This window comes from Oreochromis aureus, linkage group 5 (genome assembly GCF_013358895.1).
Source record: "Oreochromis aureus strain Israel breed Guangdong linkage group 5, ZZ_aureus, whole genome shotgun sequence".
Lineage (NCBI taxonomy): Eukaryota > Metazoa > Chordata > Actinopteri > Cichliformes > Cichlidae > Oreochromis > Oreochromis aureus.
In genome coordinates, this window is record NC_052946.1 from 27,260,322 (window position 1) to 27,282,167 (window position 21,846).

A 21,846-nucleotide genomic window follows, 5' to 3' on the forward strand; every position below is an offset into this window, starting at 1 on the left:
TGTATATCCATATTAGTGTGTTATTGGCATCCAATAGCATCGGTCAATATAGAGCAATGAATATCAATGGCTGGATCCTATGGGATACTATAATTTCAAATATTGATTTTTGTGTACTAACCAGTTAACTCAATATTTAAAATAAACCTATCAAAAACAGGTTTTGTTCGAATTTGGCTGATTTATGCTGATTGCATCTTTTGAATGATCAAAATAGGAGAGTTGAAAACAGGAGACCAGGCCAGAAAAGATCAAGAATTAGAAAAGATAAAGAAAAATACCTCTGCTAAAAAAATGAAAAACAAAAAAACAAAAAACTTTGTGCCAAGGCTACCATCCAAGGCGATGGCCAGGAGCAACTGTGGTCACTTTTGATTCATTGGAGGTTCAGGGAGGAGATGCTTGTTTTTCCCTGTTTACTCCTTTGGGCCAGATTTTCCTTCCAGTGGAAATATATGATCATCCAGGCTGACACTCCCACGTAATCAATCATCACAAGACGGCAGTTATTACTAATGTCTCAATATTCCTTATTAGTCATTTCCAAAGGGAATGTGAAAAGTCATGTGTTTATCATAATGTAGCAATTACTTGGAAATCACAGCATGAAGGTCCCTGGAAATATCTTTAATTGTTGCTCAACAGGCGGTAATTTAAAACTGGGGGAGGACTCCACCACTGAATTTATTTCCCTCAGTAACAAAGCACAGATGATAATAAAATACTGATTAAACAAGATAATTAATGATATGCTGGTGAAGAGAAAATGCTTCTGGAGAAACCTGGGCCATGCTCAGTATTCTCTGCTTTGTTTGAAATAAGATTAATTGAACTAAATATATATATTTTTTTCAATTCATCACAAAATTTTATTTAAAAAAAGATTGTAGGGTTTTTACCATATACAATGCTTTCAGGTGACTGTTGTGATTTATTTATATATAAATAAAAGTGCATTGAATTGAACTGTAGGTTGAGACCATTGTACATGTCATGGTCCTGGGCCATGTTGGCCCAGTATTCTTAGTTTTCGTGTGTTTTATATTTTGTTCCTTATTTAGGCCATGCTTCCTGGGTTGCTCTGTTACGTTGTTCCTTATGTGTTTTCCCCTTGTGACTCTTACCCCCTGTGTGCCCCTCTGTGTATCTGTGAGCTCTCTACTCTCCTTGTGTTTTATTCCATGCTTTCCCGTGCACTCGCTCCTCCTGTCTGAACCTCTGTACTTCCTGTTTTACTTTGACAGTCTCCCGTCAGTGTTGCGTTTACTCCTGCTGTGTCTTGTTATGATTATCAGTGTCACCTGTGTTCCCCGTGTGCTCCCACTTCCCTCGTTAACCGTCTGTGTATTTATGTCCGCGTCTCCCTCAGTTCTGTGTCGCGTTCTCCCTCATGCTGTGTGTGATTCCCCCGTGTTTCCTGGTGCGCTTTATATTTAGTTTTCCCAGTTTAGTTTTCTGTGATCTGTGTTTCCAGCAATAAAGCTGTGCTTTTTGAGTTCAGTCCTGTTTTCCGTGAGTTTGCATTTGGGTCCTCATCCTGCCTGCACACAGCCTAACCATGACAGTACATACAGCTCAGTATAGTACTTTTTTAAAAATTTGATAATAAAGCATGTCCAACAACCAGTCCTGTCCTGTTTGCAAATACACTTAGCCCTTTTGAGTCAGTAAGAAAAAATTTAGACATTTATGTTTAAGTAAAACATTGTGTGTCTATACAACCCAAAGACATGAACTCAGATAAATCAAATTTAGGATTTATTCACTTTTTTATTAATTTACTTGTAAATGTAAATTCATACACCTTCATTTCAAAAAACAGGCATGATTTTGTAGACTGTACGCTAAATAGAACAGAAACAATACTTTTTTTTTTCCCAAAAATTGCTTTAACATTACAAACATTTAATCCTTAGAAAGCTTCATAAAAAATACAACCGTTTTTAAGTATACTGTTGCAGTCATGTATTCGTGTGAAAAATAAATTGATTATTTATGGAGACTGTAAATTGTTTTTATGCATGCTGAAAGCTCAAAGTAAAATAAAAACTTGCTTTATAACTTTTATTTGAGAGTTTCCTAGCAGTGCTGTAAGCATCACACCCTGTATGAGTTTAGGAAAGTTCCCTGTGGTGCAATCCTCTGTGATAAAGTGCTTTCATGCAGTGAATTTTAGGGAAAATTATAAACCAAGGGGGAGGAGTGATTAACCTCTCATGGTGTTCACTGCAAGTGGTTTGCTGGAGCATAAACATTTGTTCTCTTAGCCTGGAACTGGGTTAGGCTGCCGGTGGCTATTCAGCAGCGAGGGTTACCCATTCGGCAGTAACAAACAGTTCTGAACAGTCGACACTGGCAGAAAGCACAATAATCACAGCACACGGTGCCTGGAGATTTACAGCTTCCCCACAGGGAAATACAGTTGGCAGGAGGAGGAGGCCGCTTCTTCACACCATATTTGTTCTTAAAGAAAAAGAGAGAGAGAGAGAAGAAGAAGAAGCTATAACATATAAAATCATATTTTTAAAACAGGTTGCTGTAAAAAATGAGAAACAATATGTTTATAGTGTCGCTGAACTGTGCAGCTTACCCCCCTTTTTTTCTACATGTCTGCACAGAGTAGGAGTTGCTCTGAGTCTCATTGCACATGTGCATAGTGATAATAAAAGGCAGTCTATTCTATTACCAAAAAAAAACCCCAACCAAACCCCCCCCCTAAAAAACGTAAGAACAACAACAAGCACTATTAATGGTATTATGTTACTGAGTGTTTTGACTGAGAATTGTGGCATTTATTAAGTGTGTATATAAAAGCCAGGCACAAGGACCTGAGGCAAGCGAAAAGAACAGCATCCTGACTGCCAACAGAAAACCACACAGGGCACATTTCTGCCCCATGAGTGCACAGAAGAATGCATGAGAGGAAAAGCATCTTTGCCAGTAAGTTTTTTGCTTTCTTCTTTTCCATGAGCAAGAGGGTGTGATAAGAGTTCACTTACTCTTGTTCAACTTTGATTCTCTGGAAGTGGGTACTGTTCTCACTGTTCTTATGGTCAATTTAAAAGGTCGCTCTAAATACTGACAGGCCTTGATTGGTTGTATGGTTTGATCACTGACATAGTCACTGGTTGCAACATTCAGTCCAGCTTGTTTAGTTAGTGATAGTAATCAAATCATGGTATATTATAAAACCTTTCATATGTAATATGTTTTTATAAATCTTTCTTTTAATTATTGAATTCTTTAATTTTAATTTGGTTGTTTTAACTGTATTCAAAATTGATTTGATCAACTAAATCACATAATTATTTAAACATAGTTTCCATAGGAAGTTCACTTGTGTAGGGTAGACAGTTTTCATTTTCATTACTTCACTTTAAAAACCAGTATATAAAATTAAAAACTGTAATATAATATAATATAATATAATATAATATAATATAATATAATGAATCTATATGATAAAAGGTAATAGAACCCAGTGTTAAATCAATACCATGGTAGTATTATTATTATTATTATTATTATTATTAATCATAATAATAATAATAATAATAATAATAATAATAATAATAATAATAATAATAATAATAATAATAATAATAATAATAATATTTTTTTGCAACAACCTTTTTCTGTTTCTTTGGTTTCTTGCTCTTCTTTGCAGATTTTGGTAACTCTGGAAGAGAAAATTAAGAATTGAAATTATTAGAAAATGTGTTAGAAAAGAAAAGTGTCATCAGCATAGATGATACATGATCATCAGCATTGTAAAAACCACAGTTTGCAGTGTCCTTTCAAACTTACCTACAATAACCACAGGGGGTGAGTTTATTTCTAGATTTTGAGCCAAAGCATTAGATGCAGCAACTCTGTTGGTGGAGAGTCTCTCATCTGGGATCATGTGGGCATAGCCAAGGAAGTACTCTGTCGCAGCCAGAAGAAAGCAACTTAGCAGCAGTGAGATGTGCATCTTTCTGTGAAAAGGAAAAGGAGTAGTGGATGTCTGTTATGTATTTACTTTCTCTAAGAATATAAGTTAGGACACCAGAAATTGTAAATTCACATCCTCAGCACATCTGTTTAACTGTAGGGGAGACCGGGGATAGTTGTAACGTGGGTCAGTTGTAACACTTCCAATTTCTCCAATCAGGGCTAAGTTTCAAATGATGTGACTCATCCTGTGCATGCCCAATTCAGTTCTGCTATCACATGTGAAAAATCAGCACATTTTGTCAAACACAGACAATTTAACACGAAAAAAAGTAATTTGTATGCCAAAAAGTAAGTTTTTCTACTTTATTTCAATTTCTAATAGCATTATCTGCTTTGCAGTTAAACTCATCAAACTTAAATTATGTTATTTGTATGTCTATGGGGATATATTCTGTGTAGGTCTTTAGTGCTAATGTTTTAGCCGTTGGCTGTAATGTTAGCTAGTTCATGGCTATAGGAGTCTGGGTCAGTTGTAACAGCAACAGTCTGGGTTAGTTGTAACAATAATGCAGATGTTACAACTTACCACACTATTACTTTAACTTATATTAAACAAGTTGGGGCAACGACATCAGCAGAGAGAGGTTCACTGGTCGCCTTTGTATATGAGGTTAATGCCATTGGCAACACAATTCCTCCACTGTTTGTGTTCCCACACATACATTATGCAGACCACTGTGTCAGAGATGGACCAGTAGGAAGTATTGGTAGTGGAAATAAATCAGGATGGGTGCAAGAAACAGATTTCCTCATCTTTCTGAAGCACTTTGCAAACCACACCAAGGTAAGCCATGATAAAAAGTAATGGAATTGCGATGCTGGTGCACAACAAAATTTTTTAGCTTCATTGTTATGTTCAAAAGTTGGTGCAAGAGTTGTAGGTTATAATGCCCACTGAGCCAATGAGGCCAAACTCAAGGAAGACCAACCAAAATTAATCAAATATTTAGTTCCAGAAAATTCCATCATTTGTCTTTTTTGGGGGGTTGGAATATGTTCAAAAGCTAGATTTCTGCATTCTGTCACACACACATAGCTACATAAATGGCTCTAAGTGCATTCATGTGTTGAATAAAAAAGATTACATGTTAATGTTTTGTCAGTACCCTTATTTCATTGTGTTACATTTCACCCCAGGACATGTTACAACTAACCCAGGCTATGGGGTTAATTGTAACATTTCACTCTTTGTGTTTGAGACCATACCATGCAATGGGTAGTTGTGCTGCAGAGAAAATAGCTGCACTATTTAATAGCAGAGACATGTAAATACTTTGCATTACAGTTTGAATCCACTACCTTAAAAGAGCTCCAATTTACAGACAGAAATGTCAAAAATGTTACAACTATCCCCGGTCTCCCCTAATTTGAAAAGAATAAATAAATTTTAAAAACCTCACTAGAAAAACAGTAAATTGGCCTGATGAGAAATGTTTTAACTTCAAATAAGCTTTCTCATCATATTTGTTAATGAAAGATATTTACATTTAAGATATTATATTTAATACATGTTTTACTGTGATGAATCTGTTTACTTTATTTTCTGCTTTATCACTTTGTCTGCACACAAAGTAAAAACAGACAGCAAAGAAAAATGAAATTAAAGTAGATCAAAAATTATGCTGTTCTTTGAAACACAAGTCAGTCCTTATAAGCTCCTACAATGAAATGCAAATATTTCAAGCACAGTCAATGTTTTTTTTTCTCCTTCCATTTTTTAGAAAAAAAAAACCATTTGTGACAATGGTACAGTGGTATTTTTTAAAAATAAGTTATCCATCTAAATTTTATTAAGACTTAAAACATGCGTAAGAAAGTGAATGGTCACTATGACTCTCGGGTAGACTGTGCTTCAGTTTTGGTGACTGCTTTTAGTATTTTCTCCATACTGTTGTTACTGAGCACTTAGTTGCAATCCACCTTCCTATTCAAACATATGGTCACTTTTGAAATTTCAGCTGAGTGCAGTCAGGATGATCTACAGAGAACCAGTAATCAATTTTCTTATTTAAGATCAGGGGGGATTTCAGCTGTTCCAGCAACCATTGAATTTCTGGTCAAGCTGTCTGTCCAGCACTAGGCAGGTGAATTTCAAATCAGCAGTTAGCTTCAGAAGCATGTCTTTGGACTATGAGAAGTGACCAGATAACCTTAGGGAAACCTTAGGGAAAGCTACACAGCCTCCAAGTCTCCACACAGAAAGGCTTCAGCTGAGCAGGAGGTTTTTACTCTGCTATTGTATTTCAGTGTGTTTCAGATTAGCAACAAATACACATTTTACATACCAAAATAATGTTTTTCTGCCTCTACAAAAAGTTTTGCTGTATTTTTCATACTGATCAAATACTAATTAATATAGATAACATCATAGATACACTCTGCTCAGAAAGCAACAGCTCTGTTGGGGAGTGTAATTTGAACTGTTGGGAAGGATTGCTACTTTGAGGTCAGTGAGAAGGTTTAGTCGGGCTCTATGTTTTTCTTTTACTTTTCTTTGTGATCATTATCTGGACTTAAATATCACAGTTTGTACATTTCTAAAGGTTCGGTGTGAGCAGTGTCTATTTTTTTTCAGGGAAAGACTGGAAAAATAACTTGCATGCAAATATTTGATGAGAAAAAGGAAGAAACAAGGAAATTATGAATGTCAACGGTACTTTTACACAGTGCTTTAAAAGTATACATAAAATAAACCTAGACTGAATTTTTTGTTTTGTTGATACTTATTTTAAAAGTTTTTGTACATTATAGTTGTATGTTACACCTTTTCCCGGCTTTTAATTTAGGATGGCTAGAAATGTAAGAATGACCAATAGTGCAATATGACATCATCATCATTATTATTATCATCATTATTATTATTATTATTATTATTATTATTATTATTATTATTATTATTATTAGTATTATATGTAATCATATCAGTGTCACACAACCAAAACAAATCTAAATTTGATGTCATAATAAAATCCCTTAAGTCACTATTAGATACAGAAATACAAAAGTGAAATCTATCCTCAAAAAATCCAAAGTCCCAAACAGTCTCATAAATTTAATTTTATGCATGTTATTCTTAATTTGAGATTACCTTTCTATTTTTTTCTGCAAATGAAATCCATATCATAAATGGAAAACACCAACCAAATTCTGTGCACCATCCCAGTTACTCCTTCCTTTGGCAACTGAACAAGAAATTTCCATACCCTCACCACTGTAGTTCACCTCTGCGCTTTAAAAGACACGGCTACTATAACATACGCTTGAAATATTGTTCAGGACTCTGGATAGTATTATTGTATCCAACATCCTCAAAACCACACCCTCCTGTAGTATCAAACAAAGCTGAGCCAACCAGTGAAAAATAAACTTTTGTAGAAGCTGAAACGCTAAGCTCAGCTAATAGTTTTATTCATCACAGACTCAAGAACTCTTCCAGCTGATTCTGCCTTGACTTAAATAGGCTGTATAAATCCCATGTGTTCAGAGACCAAACCAAAATAGGTTTAAAAACAGTTTTATAGCAGTTTTTATAGGAGACTTGCCTTTAATATCAGGTTGTTTTTGTACTGACTGCTAGTAGTAGTAACCTGATTTAAAAACCTGTTTTGAAAAGCATCATCATTATTATCATTATTTAATATAAATTAAACAAGTTGGGGCATATTTCCCATTTTGGTTAATTATTTCCAATAAAATTTCCAAATATAATTACGAAATTGATTGTAATTAACCATCACAGGATGGTTTTCCACCTTGCCTCAGTCCAGCTTAAAATAGATCAGGCCTAGTTTATAACTTTTTTTTTTTTTTTTGCATGGTAAAGGTTTAACTGACATATGCGGATGCGGTGACAAAATGTGTTCACTGACAATGGTTTTCACTACACAATGGTGTCTGTTTTTAATGCTGTGCTTCGTGAGGGCCCCTAAATTCTTGGCAATTTTATGCTGAGAAATATTATTCTTACATTATTGAACTATTTGACCACACAGTCTTTCACAGAGTGGCAAACCGCACCCCATCTTTACTTCTAAAACACTCAGCCTCTCTGAGATGCTCTTTTAATACCCATGTTTAATACTCATGTTACTAATTTGCCAGATTAGTTGTCAGATGTTTCACCAGATGTTCTCTGGATTGCACAACTTCTCCACTTTTAATTGCAACTGTCCCAGCTTTTTATGCTGGGACAGTTGCAATTAAATGCTGCTGGCGTCAAATTCAAGACTCGGTAGACATGTTTTTAAAACACAAAAAAAATTTAAAAAATAAAACAATTGTCACTTATTAATATTTTACAGTGTGCTGACATTTTTGGAAACATGAAGCTCAAATAAAATAGGTGAAATCACTTCCCTTTGCTTCAATCCAGATAATCCATGCTTTTACCAACAAATGTGGATTTCTATTAGACATTGATAGCACTGAATTTACCATCAGTACAACTGTATATATTAAGTTATGCTTTAAGAGGTCTTACAGTAAAGTGACTTGCATTCATTATCAAGAGGAGGTCTGCTAATGTTCACCCTAATCCTTTTCTTGCATTCCCTGCCCAAACAGCAGCTGCAAAATGATTTAATCTCTCAAAGGAGTAAGGGTTGAAAATCACGACCCTTGCCAACTCAAATTCCTCAGTACTCATTTTGTAACTAGCCAAAATATGTGGAATAAACAAACAACTAAATCAACTAAAACAATAAGATATACACAAGCATTTTTGACAAGGAAGATCTGCGTCGTTCGCAACTGGGATGTACTCATGCCAGGTGACCATAATCACCGTGATACAATAAAAACACATTTTAGCACCTTCTCCCACAGATCTGATAAAAATTCATTTTAAATTGAGTACAACGTTAAGAGCTAAGCATTTCCTTTGAAAGCAGGGGAAACATAAAAGGAATGCTAAACACATACACTAAGTCAAAAAGCACCTAAAACCACCTTAATATGGCTCCTTTCCTGCATCTGGATAGACTTTAGCACGTCAACCGAGGATCATGGATGCTGTTTCTCATGAGGTTTTGGAAACCACATTATAGTGCATTGAGACATTTCAAAGCAGAATGATTTAAAGAGGTGAAATGATGACAGAAAACGCAGAGGGAACGTTAACAATCAACAAAAAAATATGTACAGATGTGCAGGCAAAATATGAAGTTTAAAGTCTTGTTTCTCTCCACATATGAGGTACGCAGTGTGGATCCGAGCAGAGGAAGGATATATCATGTCACCGCATTATTTTGTTCTTAGAAAAAAATCATACAAGGTGATTTGTAGGCTAAGACAAGGGCGATACAATATATCGTAAAACTTAGCATATTCCAGTATGAAGTAGGTCTAATGACTTGTTAAGACATTTTGTTTATATATTTTTGTGATTGTCAAATCAGCAAATAATTGTTTATTGCAAAGGTAATCATTTATGTGGAAAGGAAATTTTTATGCAATTGCGTATGAGAGCATGAGGGCGGGAATGGGTGTTTGTATCTGTGTGTGCCTGTTTGTCTGTGTCTATATGTCAGGTCGGGTATCAGACGCCACCTCTCTGGGGACATCTCAGGCCCACCAAGGTATGGAGGCCTATCTCCCCCCACCACTTCCCCTGCCAGTGGCAGACGCCCTCAGACATCGGTTCATTGGTGGTTCTTTGTGTCCGGGGATGGGCGTCCAGGTACACACCGGCTCACTCCTGGTGGCTGCTTGTCAGGGCCTGGAGCCTGGGGCTCGCTCGGGCCACTTCGGGGGTGCGGTGCCCTCGGCCTGTCGGCCTGGGGCTCGGTCACTCTGGCACAGCTGGCTGCCGGCGGAGCTCACGGGCACGTCACTGCAACCCCCCCTGGCTTCTGCTCCGCGGCTGCTGAGGGACCCCTCATCTGGGGCTCGCCTCAGCTCTTTCTGGGATAGTGGCACGGCTACCCCTCTGTTGGTCTTCCTTGGTCTCTTGTGTTCTGAGGGCCTCTGGATGTCTGGAGTCTTGATCTCCTTCATACCTGCTTCATGCCCTGGAGGACGGGGCTGTGGCTCCCCACACCCTCTAGCAGATCATTACATGAAGGAACCTTTTAAATACAAGCGCGTTCATGCTCACAGTTTGTGTGCTCACACACACAAACTACACCCTTTTTGGCTCCTACCTCAAAGCACACTGTGCGCTGTCGATCTTACGTGCTGCACAATCATGTTTAATATTTAGTATTTACTGTTATATTCAGGTGATCCAGGTGATTGATATATGTATTTTTTGTCTGCTTATTTTGTTGGTTTTTGTTTTTTGCCCTTTATCCCCGTCCCTCTTCTCCGCTGTTTTTTCCCCCTCTTTCTTTCTCCCTTTTCTTTTCCTCATTCAAGTCTGTCCCGTATCTAGCAAGTGAAAATAAAATAAAATAAACAATAAAAGGTGAATCAAATAGACCATTACGGCAAGGCTGGGAAGGTCCATTTGGTAAAGTAAATCCGTTGGGCATCTTTCTTCGCCTTTAGACAATAATTCTGATGGCAAAAGAGCCAAACGGGACAGGCAAAAAATAAAATAAAATAAAAAAAGGAAAGGGATTTTTTTTTTCCTTTACAGACTCAGCTCATCCAATTAAACTAAATTAAATTTTATTTATACGCAAGCCAAATCACAACAACAGTCGCCTCAAGGCGCTTTATATTGTAAGGCAGGCCCTACAATAATACATACAGAGAAAATCCATGCCTAATGGTTTTACTTGGTCCCTATTAAGATGTTGTATTTCTCTCTCTTACTTTCACTCACTCTCTTGCTCATCATCTGAAGAGTTAAACATAGAAAAGCTAAAGGTTACACCCCTGATCTTATAGGGTTAAATGTGAGGTGAAAGCTACGTAATAATCCAATGATTATCCATGATCCAAGTCATGACAAAAAGCCTCGAATTCCATAAATATACCGACAGAATGCATCAACATTTTCAACTCCATGAACTACAGGGATTACTTGATGAAACACCTCTAGAGAAAACTTCTGAAATAAGTAATTCACAAGTCATGTGTATTAAAAATAGAAAAAAAGGAGGTATGTTTACAGCCAAATTCAGCATGCAGTGGAAACACCACAAATCACCTAAAATTATCTTTAAGACAGCTTTGTGAAAGTAGTTCACCTAAACACAGTCTAACTCTCTCTTATGACAAGCTCCACAAATTTAAAAAAGGCAATTATGATATATCCATAGGACATAAAAATGATTTTTTTTTCTTGAAAAATGCATAAATATAAATCAGTGAATTAATGAATGAATGAACAGATAAACAAACAAATGAATGGCCTTTAATTCTGGTCATCTGATATATTTGTCATGTGGTGCTGAATGGAAAGCTCCTTTAAAATTTACCTTTCATGTTGCAATATTCTGTGTTGTCTTCTGCATTTTCCTTGTCTGATTTCCTTTCCTGATATCAGTAAAGGAGACATCTTGTTATTGCATGACCTGAATGCCAAATCTTTATTACTGCTGTTTGTGTAGTTTGGATTGTGAATTGTAATCCTAAGATTTAAAAAAATTTCACACCTTTAGGCACTACAAAGCTGTTATGAAGGTGGAATTCAGTCAGTCAATCACTTTAAATTTAATTTGATATGCGTCGCTCTTGATGTCATTTAATTCTGACCAAATGTTACTGAGCAGTCCTCTCTTTTTTTGTCCATCTCTGAATGACGTTATCTCACTACCAGAAAGATTACAGTCCAAACGACACAGAAACAGTTTGTGTTTGCTCATATTTGTTGAGCTGAAATGAGCTGCTGCATTTGAAATTTCCTGCCACTTAAAAAAATACTACTTAATTTACCTTTTCCTCTTTTGTAGTTGTTAGTTTCTGTTATTGGTTCCTCCACTTAGGCTCAAATCTTGTGAAGACATGTACAGATGTGAAATAATAACTCTCATCAAATGCATTAAGCCTTTTATATGGAGTTTATTTTGAAAATATAAGCAATGGAAAGCACAGATATTTGTGTTAAAATGTAGGGAGTAAACTACAGATACCTGAAAATTCTACCTAAACACAATAAAATATTTGTACTTTGTTACTTCCCACCTCCTAAACGGACCTGTGTTTGAGTGAGTTTTCATTCAGCTGTGAAATGGTTTTCCATTTGGCTTTGCACACTTCTATCTTCTAATTTTGTGGCACATCTCTACTTCGGGGACATAACATCTGTGTTAAAAGACACAGATGTCATAGCTGTCAAAACTGTCATACTAGACACTCAGAGAATCCAGGGTTTCCTGCCTAGCCATAAACTACTTTGCTTACTCAGAGATCTACAAAGATTACCCCCACCTCAACAGGCCCATGCCCGCTGTTTTCTCTCTCCTTTTGCCTCTTAAACACACGTGCACCTCATAATTGATGCCTTGTGTGCAGGACGAAGAAAGAATCATATCAGCACAGTATTCTGTTGCTAGAAATGTTACATCATCCCAGATGATTTGTAGCTTAAGGTAGAGTAACATATTACTAACGTTTCAATGGTATTTGACTGATTATATTACAGTAAAGTAGTCCTAACTACATGTCAGTTCACTTGTGACTTGCACACCAGTCAACTAATAATTACTGTTATATTACTGTCATACCTTGATGTGGCTAGAAAAAAAAATTTGCTTGTTTTTGACGCCTAAGCTCAATTTTCTGCCTTAGATGGTCTTTTATAATTAAAAAAGCAAAGATTTTGGCTCATCTTTTGACCACATAGGCACCAATACCACTTCATGATGAAAATTTTTCAAAAATTATTCCAAATTCACATACCACCAGTTCTATAAATCTTATAAAAAGGTGTACACAGATTTAAAATCCACTGTCGATTGCACAGCAACAGCTTGATTGAACTGTGAGATGCACACATTCATACCTGAAGTATAGCATTGACAAAGGTTTTTTTCTTTTTTGTGTCATAGTTGGAGAAATTACAGCATTATAGTTGCTCAGAAAAACCCTCTTGACCTCGCTGCTGTGTCACATATTGAGTGCATTATGTAATTTACGTACCACTAAGGTGACCCTTGAACACAAGGTTATGCACCTTGACAAGAAACACATTTCTTCTGCCATCACGTTCCCTCTACACGATTAGACGTGTGTTTGTAAGTGCATGTTAAGACTGAAAGGCTTAGCTGCGTATAAAAAAAAAAAATGCACACTAAGAGAGGCACACAGGAATGGCTTATCTTTCAGTCATACACCCTTCATTTTCTCTCAAATACACAAAAGAAGGGGTTTCTTTTACCATAATGCCAACATATTATTATAAATAGCCAAAGAAAAAAAGGAATCTAAAACTAGAAAAACTGAATTAAGTGAATTGAGATTGAGAAAGAAAAATTGTTTCCAATTCCAGCTACACTTTCCAAGCTAATCCAATAATTTGAGGTTTTGGATAACAAGCTCAAATTATGTCATTATAACACTAGAGTAACTATGTGGTTTGAAGAGGAAAATAAATCTGTCCTTCTTTCTGTTCTCCTCTGATAATCACATTTTCTGTGGTTCAGCTGCACTAGGTACACATTTAATGCGTGACATAAAGAAAGTTTTCGCCCTATCACAGCTGAATCTCCCCCTGGGACCCTGAATTGGATAAGCAGAAGATGATGGATGGATGGATGGATGAATATAAAGAAAGTAGGTAAACCAGGTGGTATCTTGTTCAGCTAATGTGTCCTTAAATAACTGGCTCTTATTGCTGAAGTTTCATGCTGGTGTAATAATCGTCATTACAAATAAAAGAAAATGAAATGTAATCACGTAGAATCTGAAATGTAAGAAGATGGATCTATTAGTGATTAATATTCTCTATAAGATCCGCACGTGGTGGCACTTTTGCATGTAAAAAAAAGTGAAAATCAACTTAATTTAACCAGACCATCGGATCACGAACAGTTCTCACATCAAAGATAGTGAGATGTTTTTTTTCTGGCCTCACCAAGACAAAACATCTGACCTTCACCTCATAGAAATCAGTTCAAGGATCATTCTCTGAGAGTTGTCTGTTCAAACACACACACTCACACGCTCACACACACACACTCACTCACTCATATTTTTTGAAGACACATGGTTAGGAAATTGTGGTGAAGCTGAGGGAAGAATAACAGCACAGTGTCCCAGTGGCCTGGTTCTCATTTTGAAATAATTTTCAGTAATTTCCATCACCATGGAAGTCAGCAATAAACTCACGGGGTTTCCTTTTAAATTGATCTGCTCTGTTGCAGAGGCTGCTGGCTCTGTTTTTCGCACACAGCCCTTTGTGCCTTTTTTCTTTTTTTTTCTTTTTTAAAAAAAAAATCACATTTTTTAAAAAAAGGAACCATAAACAGCAGGGAAACATAAACAGAGTTTGGTTTTTTTCTATTCAAAGAAATAAATCTGACTTTTTCAGAAAACAAATATCCATTTATTTGTATTTTTTAGTTGAACAAGTGTCAATACCATCAATGGCTAAATGGACAAAATCAGAAACTGTCAGTATCACATTTGTTGAAATGATATTTGTGTTTTTACACAAGAATTTTCATTACAATGGTTTTTTTTGCTTTAAGGATAAAAGAAAATCCACCCAATATTTTTCTAACCATTACAACACGTAGAGAGAAAGTTCACCCATTCAGTTTTAAAATGAAATATTAGCTTCAAATAACCCTAAAAAATGTGCTTTCAGGATGCCAATAAAAATCAAACTTTTAGCCTCAGACTTAAACACAGACAAACGTTTGTCATGTTTTAGGGACAAAGGAAGGTCAGTGCCTTCAAAAACAACCCTTTAAAGCCAGCATCATTTTTTTCTGTGTTCTGTGACGCGTTTCTCATACTTTTTATAATCCTTATGTTCACCTGCCACACTTTCACAGTTTGAGTTTAATTTTTTACCAAATGGATTTGCTCTGACTGTCCAAGCGCCAGAATCCAAAAGAGAAATGATTTTAGATTAAAATGGTTTGTGCCCTTGTCTAAGTTGCCTTGAACTGCGACTGTTTTACTATTTTGTTTTGTTTTTCTTTTTTAAAAAATTTTGTAGGAGCTCCAGCTTCTAAATATGTTTTTCAGGTTTCAAAATCTGAACATTACTGGAATATAAAATATTTGTCTTTGGATTATCTGTCATCAACTATTAGGTTGTAAACAAAGGAAACAAATGCCATAGTATATAAAATATGTCATTTTTATTTTTAATTTTTTAGTTATTTTTTGTACCTTACTCTTACTTTAGGGAGCACATCACCAAGTTTATTTTGTAGCGTTACCTTGAGATAAACTTATATTAGAAATAGTCTTCCTCTTTGTTTTTGTACCAAAAACTTTTTGTCACTGCTCTTGTTAAGGTTTACTAAGAATAAAAAATTATGTTGTCCAATGTTTAAAAAAAAATAGGGGACAAAAAAATAAGTGCAAGCTTTCATGTTTTTTATTTACTTTTTTTAGCGCTGCTGTAGGCAGTCAAATAGGTCAATCATCTGTGTGTTTTTGTTACTGCGGGCACAGACTATGCAGAGGTCATAATAATATTTTCAAGTGTGAAGGGAAAATGAGAACAAAGATCCTTTTAAGTGGAATATTTTTAACGCTCATCAACTATAACCATGAAAAGAAGAATGCGTCTTGTGCCTTTATAAAGGGTGGAAAGTATACCTTTAATTATTGATTCCAACATCAAACCAGTTTTTCATCAAAACAACGAATCGAATGCTCAGAGAAACTTTCCAGCCCTTTCCTGCAGCATTCTTCACTTTCACACTGCTGGTTCGTATGTTCAGTCTGTTTCAAATTCTCACGTTCACTAAAATATGTGCATCAAACCTCCATAGCGTTCCCATTTTTACAAGCACAGTGGGCTCATTAAAGCCGAACACTCCTGTCTGATACTGCTGGAAACATGCTGATGAAAATCTGATTACACAGAAAATGTGCAGTAAAACCAAACCAATGAAAGAGTCTTAAAATGTTGTGCAGAGCTTCAGAACTGTGCATTGTGTGTCTCCGTTTCACTTTACGCAGCCACTGAATGCAGTGGAACTTTAAGTTTTAATAACTCGATAATAAAACAAAAACAAAAATATTTAAATAGTAATGACATGGAGTATTAATGAATGTGTCCATAAGAAAGCTCCTGAGGTTTTTGGTGAGACACAGCTCTGGGGAACTCTCTGGGGAACTATTAAATGCCGTTTCACATTTCAGCTGATTTTCCAGTTGAAAATGAAAAGATTATATTTGTTAGTACTAAAATCTGACAGCCTTTCATGAGAATCAAATACTGACAAAACTTAAAGGTGGGGCATCAAATATGAAGTTCAGTTTATTTCGATTTTCAAGGATGTGATGCAAAGAGTATTCAAAAGTAAGCGACCTCATTTTTGCAGCGTGACTAATGCTACAAATATTCAAATATGGATTAGATAAAATCATAAGCACTGTATCTGAAATTATTGTAAACTTCAAAAACTTAATGTAAATAAAAATCACTAAATACTGCAAAATATTTTACTTATTAAAAAGTGAATAAAATTCATTTAAATCCACAGTTTTATAGGGTTTACAGTTACAGTATTTTGATTACCTGTCCTCCCCACGTGGACATTTTAATACCTGAAAAAGATTTTTTTTTTGCTAATAATCATCTAGGAAGTAGAATTTAAAGTACTCGACCACTTGACTAAAGTTTTGTTGGTAGATATCACTTCTATAAAACATAGAAAAGAATAAGAGTAAAACAAAAATCCCCAGCAGACCTCATAACAAAGTTCAGGCTCTCCTATGTTCCAAGAAACAACTCTTAAAGAGGCCAAAGTTCAAAGGTCAGCTGCTGAATAATACTAGTGTGGCTCAACCTTTTGTTTGTGTTCGGACTCAGCAATCTGGGAACTGAGAACGTTTTATCTCTCTCATCAGTGTGAGCGAGGCAGCTTTAAAAGAGAAGACGAGAGGCTTCTGGCAGATTTGGGGTATGACTTCAGGAGGATAAATCAGCCAGACAGTAGTTTTAATGTCTGTGTCTCATCTATCATCTGCCATCTGGGGCTACTTTGCACTGCGTGCCTTTTATCTGTTAGTTGTTCCACAGGTAGATGTAAATTATTCTAAATGGCAAAGTGTTTGGAAAAGTGAACAACATTTTCTGATCTTCCTTTAGAATTTAAATATCTTTAAATGAAAATACTACAATATATGAGGCCTTCAAGGATTTTTATAATAAGATCCTACTATTGGTTTTTTTCCATCATGAAATCCAACATATTAAAGCACTGTAGCCAAGCCACTGTACTACAAACTGCTGATATTTCACCTCTCACATGTCAAGTTTTCAATCAAACTCCACAGGACAAAGGACTGAGCTGGATGGGATTTGTAAAAAAAAAAAAAAAAAAAGAGCAACAGGAGGAGTTTCATTTTACAAAGTAAATACCAACTTTATTACATTCCCGCCATAGCATATTGCCAGTAACTACACGACTGCTATATTAAGACCTAACATGTCTTGATTTCTGTTCTGTTACAGCATGCTTGAAGACATAGTTATGGAGCGAGAGAGAGAGAGAAAGTCACAAATTTGAAGCAGAAAACTTAAAAAATTTTAATATAAACTTGCTACCTCATGGTAAAGATTTAACTGCTGTGCTGTTACATCGCACATTTTATACATGTTTTCATGTTCTGCAGCGCACCAACTGAAAATAAATATTTCCTATATTATTGCCAGCTAATAATACTGTCTTAATTGTGAGTAAGATGTCTAAGAAACCAGAGAACAGACACAGGTGGTATTTTTTTACCATCTCCTGCTGCTGTATTAGGTCAAGTCTATGTAAAGAGACAGTAAGAGAAAGCAGACCAACCAGAAAACCGTATCCAGCGAAAATGTCTGTGAGAAAATTCTGACAACTGCTTCTGTGTGCTTATTAAAACTAATCAGCAGCTATAAACCTGTTTGAAGATGGCTAATTATTCAAATGTTTGGCAGCACAAGAATGTACTCAACATTACTGAATGACTGTTGCTCCCATTTTTTAAGTAAGATTAAGCTTAAAGAAAAGACCAAAACCAACTACGTGTAAGTCTGTCTTTAGCGACTGCCATTAAAATAGGAAGGAAAAATGTATTTACTGAGGACTATATTAAGTGGTAGATTACAGCACTTTCTGGTAGCAGATCCACAAAGCAAGAAATGTATTACAAATAAAGTGTGCTTGATTTGTCATACATTTATAGCAACCTGCCACCTTGTGCAAAACTGCAAAAGAATTCTTAGACATGACAGAGACGAATAAGCGATTAGGCTCTTCTCAGTTTTATTTGATCATAGTATAGAAACATTCAAATAAAGACAAAATATAACTTTTAGTCCTTGTAATTGTGTTAGGAAATCTTCTCCTATTGAAAGGCAACATTTCCCCGATGTGCAAAAGTAACTGTTTTTCAGCACTGACTTTGCATGAGATCTTTAACTTTAATCCCTAACCTTGAAATAATCCAATTGTCCTGGGATTATACATGGACAAGACAAGAAGAGAGAGAGAGAGAAAAAGAAGCTTTTTTCTTAATATTTTCAATTCATCATTGTTTCTATGAGTAATCTCTTTGCCTGTTGTGAAGTGTATGAATATTCACTATATTGGGAATGTCGCACCAGACAGTGTCCACTGTTGCTAGCGAGTGCTTAACAATCATTAGTCAATACTTTGTATCCAAAACAAAACTGAAACTCTTACAAAGTGTTTATTTTAAGTAAAAAAAGCAAGGCATGCAATACGTCGGTCCATCACAACAAACACCATGTACTGTCACACAGGTTCCCAGATGGCACTGGCTTTAACTTGCATTGATTGTTTATAGTTTTTTAATATACTAATTATTAGGTGCCATTTTTTAATTAATATTTCTAATATGATTAACTCAAATAATAAATTATAATTTTTTTTTTCTCTATTTAACAACTGTAGAAATAAAGGTAGGAGAAATGATGTTAAAAACATGTGCAAGCGCTAAGACAAATATTTATTTTCACTCTTTTAATGTTCTGAGCACGATCAAACTCAGTATGCGCAGTATTCCCATTAATGCAATACATTTGTAATTTTCAGAATGTGTTCTTAAAATATTAGTACACTCTGCAGTTTGCAAAAATTCAGTTTAATATTTTGTAATAAAAATATTTCTTTTTTAACATATAATCAAACATAATATAATTAATAATACTAACAATACTAACAATACTAACAATAATAATAATAATAATAATAATAAATATATTTATATACATACAGTGAAAAGACTGTATATTTCATTATACATGTGAACTGTTATACATACATATTCTATAGGGCTATTGATGTAATGTATTTAAAAGGGGAAATGAACTGGAGAAATTGATCCTTTATGCTATCCCAGCAGCTCAGACTCAGACTCCTGTGCAATTTTACATATTCAGTCATCAATCTGCTGATGTGCTGTTCCTTTGGAGGTTCTACTGACTTTTCAAAAAGACTTTTAATGCAAGTACAAGTATCATTGATTATTTTTTTTACCTTTTATTTATTCATTTCAGTGAATGTCTTGAAACGATGATCCCTGACAGCCGCCAATAATGGAACAATACGGTATAGTCGATAGATGGAGCCCTGAGAACACTGGCGCTCTACCGGAAAACAATCGGGGAAACTGCTCTTGTTGTTTCAGTTATACTTCGCTACAGATCTTACTATGAACACGTGTAAAGATGTAATTCAGTCCTCAGTTACCAGTGACTACTTGATCAGCGTCAGTATTTTCGTAGTAATTTAACATTAGTGGTCCGAAACTCTAAGTCACATCACAAAATAAACCAAAAACATTGAAAACTGAGCTTGAACAGTGGCTGATTTGTTTCTCATTATTGGTCCAAGATTTTGATTTCAACTATGTAACTATATTGTTCCCATTGTATTTTACAGGCCACAGCTGGGGAAATCCTGCTAAAACAATTGGCACATGGGAAACAACATTTGAGGAATTTTTTTAACAAGCTCATAAAGGATGACTACGGCCGAAATCCTGTTTGTGACTTAAAACAGGATTGAGGCAAAACGATCATAAAAAGCATGTTTTGAAATTTCTCATACATCAATGATCCAGGTCTCTGAGCCTCAGATGTCTGTGTTATACTTTCTTTCCCGTGTCTTTCCGGCGCTCAAACGATTTCATGGAACAGTTCAAACAAAACAAGATAGGAAGAAACTCTATTTGTCTTACCTGTGTTTGCCAGGCCAGCTGTCTGATAGTATGTCACGCTCTCAGTTTCTCGTTCTTTCTTGTTTCTCGTTTCTCTGCGCTCTTCTTTCCCCCCCTTTTCCCTGTCTTGCTTCACGTCTTTATTTCTCTGCTACTTTTGAGCAAGTCACCACTCTCCTTTTCTCTCCTCCCTCTCTTTTCCCACACTTCACCTCTGATTTCGTCTTTTTTTTAAAGTATCCTTATTTTTTTTGCCTTGTTTAACCTTTTTCCCCCTTTAGCTGTCTTGTCTGCCTTCCTCTTTTTCTCTCTGTCTGTAAAAGTTTGCCTTTTTTTTCCAAAACGTCTTTTTATCCTGCCCTCCTCTGTTTCTTCTTTTATCTGTTCTTAAGGAGCAATACCTTGCTGTTGATAATGAAGACATACTGGGAGGTTTGTACTGGAGGCGGGACCAGTGCAGCAGTGCTTTGGGGGATGGGAAAGGTCACATTATGCAGAGAATGGACAGATAAATGTAAAACAGACCCTCCAGTGAAGTGCTCTTATGGTAGGCGCTGTCATTATAGCCCTCTTATACATAAAAAAAACAATGATTGGCCTTTTGGGAAAATTTTCCTTAAATAACTTTCATCTGTTTTATCTGTCTATGATGTCCGATTTAGGAAACTGGCAATCCCCCAGCCTGTCCAGTGTACTTTTGCTTCTGGATGTAATTTTTTGGCATTTAGCGTTCCATTCGGGTCATACAATATAACCTATATCCCATTTCCAGACAACACATTAAGTCTAACTGTAAGCAGGTGCTGACTCTGTTCTGTATTCATGCTGGAAAAGTGACAAACTCCTTTCCTGAATTCTGTCATCTCCCTCTCATCACCCCCGGCCAGTTGAGGCAGAAGGTTGGTCCTCCTGAGAGAGTTCTTCCTCCCCACTGTCACCAAGCACATGCTAATAAGGGGATTCGTCTGCTCATTGGGATTCTTTCTCTAATATTTGCAGTTGTCACCTTATATAATATAAAGCTTCTGACTGTTGCTGTGAGCTGGTGTTTTTTAAATAAAATTGAATCAAATGACACCACTTGGCAGCCATCTTAATAATATTTCATTTAAACTGTGTGTGTACTGAAACACCAGTCATATCTGATTAAAGCTGCTTAAAATGATTGCTGATTTTGCCTCAAAATACATTTTAAAAAAAGCTTTGTCTGCCCAGTTCTCAGGGGAAAAAACAAATGTTTTGAGATGGAAAGGGACATCTCATCAGAAGCATACCACATAAATTTTTCAAACATGGTGTAAGCAATGTTACAGCATGAGCATGAATGTCTGCCAGTGAATCAAGGTACAAAATTGATCAGATAGTGCTCCACAGTGCAAATGGATAACGATCCAAAGTATACTGGGAAAACAACCCTAGAGTTTGTCAAGGCAAAGAAATGGGATAGTCTTCAACGGCCAAGTCAGCTTTCACTCAATATAGCATGCTTTTCAGTTAATGAAGATAAAATTGAAGGCAGAAAGATCAACAAACAAGAAGCAACTAAAGGAAACTGGCATAAAGGCTTGGCGGAGCATCTCAATGGAGGAAAAAACAGCATTTGATGATGAA

At 35.9% G+C, this 21,846-nt stretch overlaps 1 protein-coding gene across 1 annotated transcript; it reads right to left on the bottom strand.

Annotated features, from left to right (window-relative positions):
* Positions 1–1,750: 1,750 nt before the first annotated feature.
* asip1 (agouti signaling protein 1) lies at positions 1,751–20,640 on the bottom strand. The gene is made up of 4 exons (XM_031735842.2): positions 20,257–20,640; positions 3,808–3,977; positions 3,630–3,679; positions 1,751–2,463 (listed from the first exon to the last, which is right to left on the bottom strand). The coding sequence occupies exons 2-4, from the start codon at positions 3,971–3,973 to the stop codon at positions 2,299–2,301; spliced, it is 381 nt and encodes a 126-aa protein (XP_031591702.1). The 5' UTR covers positions 3,974–3,977; positions 20,257–20,640; the 3' UTR covers positions 1,751–2,298.
* Between the last annotated feature and the right edge of the window lie 1,206 nt (positions 20,641–21,846).

Excerpts from the sequence above, each read along its gene's own strand:
- asip1 (XM_031735842.2), bottom strand. The coding sequence starts at position 3,973 with ATGCACATCTCACTGCTGCTAAGTTGCTTTCTTCTGGCTGCGACAGAG. Across the intron at positions 3,680-3,807 it reads ACCCCCTGTGGTTATTGTAG|AGTTACCAAAATCTGCAAAG; the intron begins GTAAGTTTGAAA and ends TTTCTCTTCCAG. Across the intron at positions 2,464-3,629 it reads AACCAAAGAAACAGAAAAAG|AACAAATATGGTGTGAAGAA; the intron begins GTTGTTGCAAAA and ends TTTTTCTTTAAG.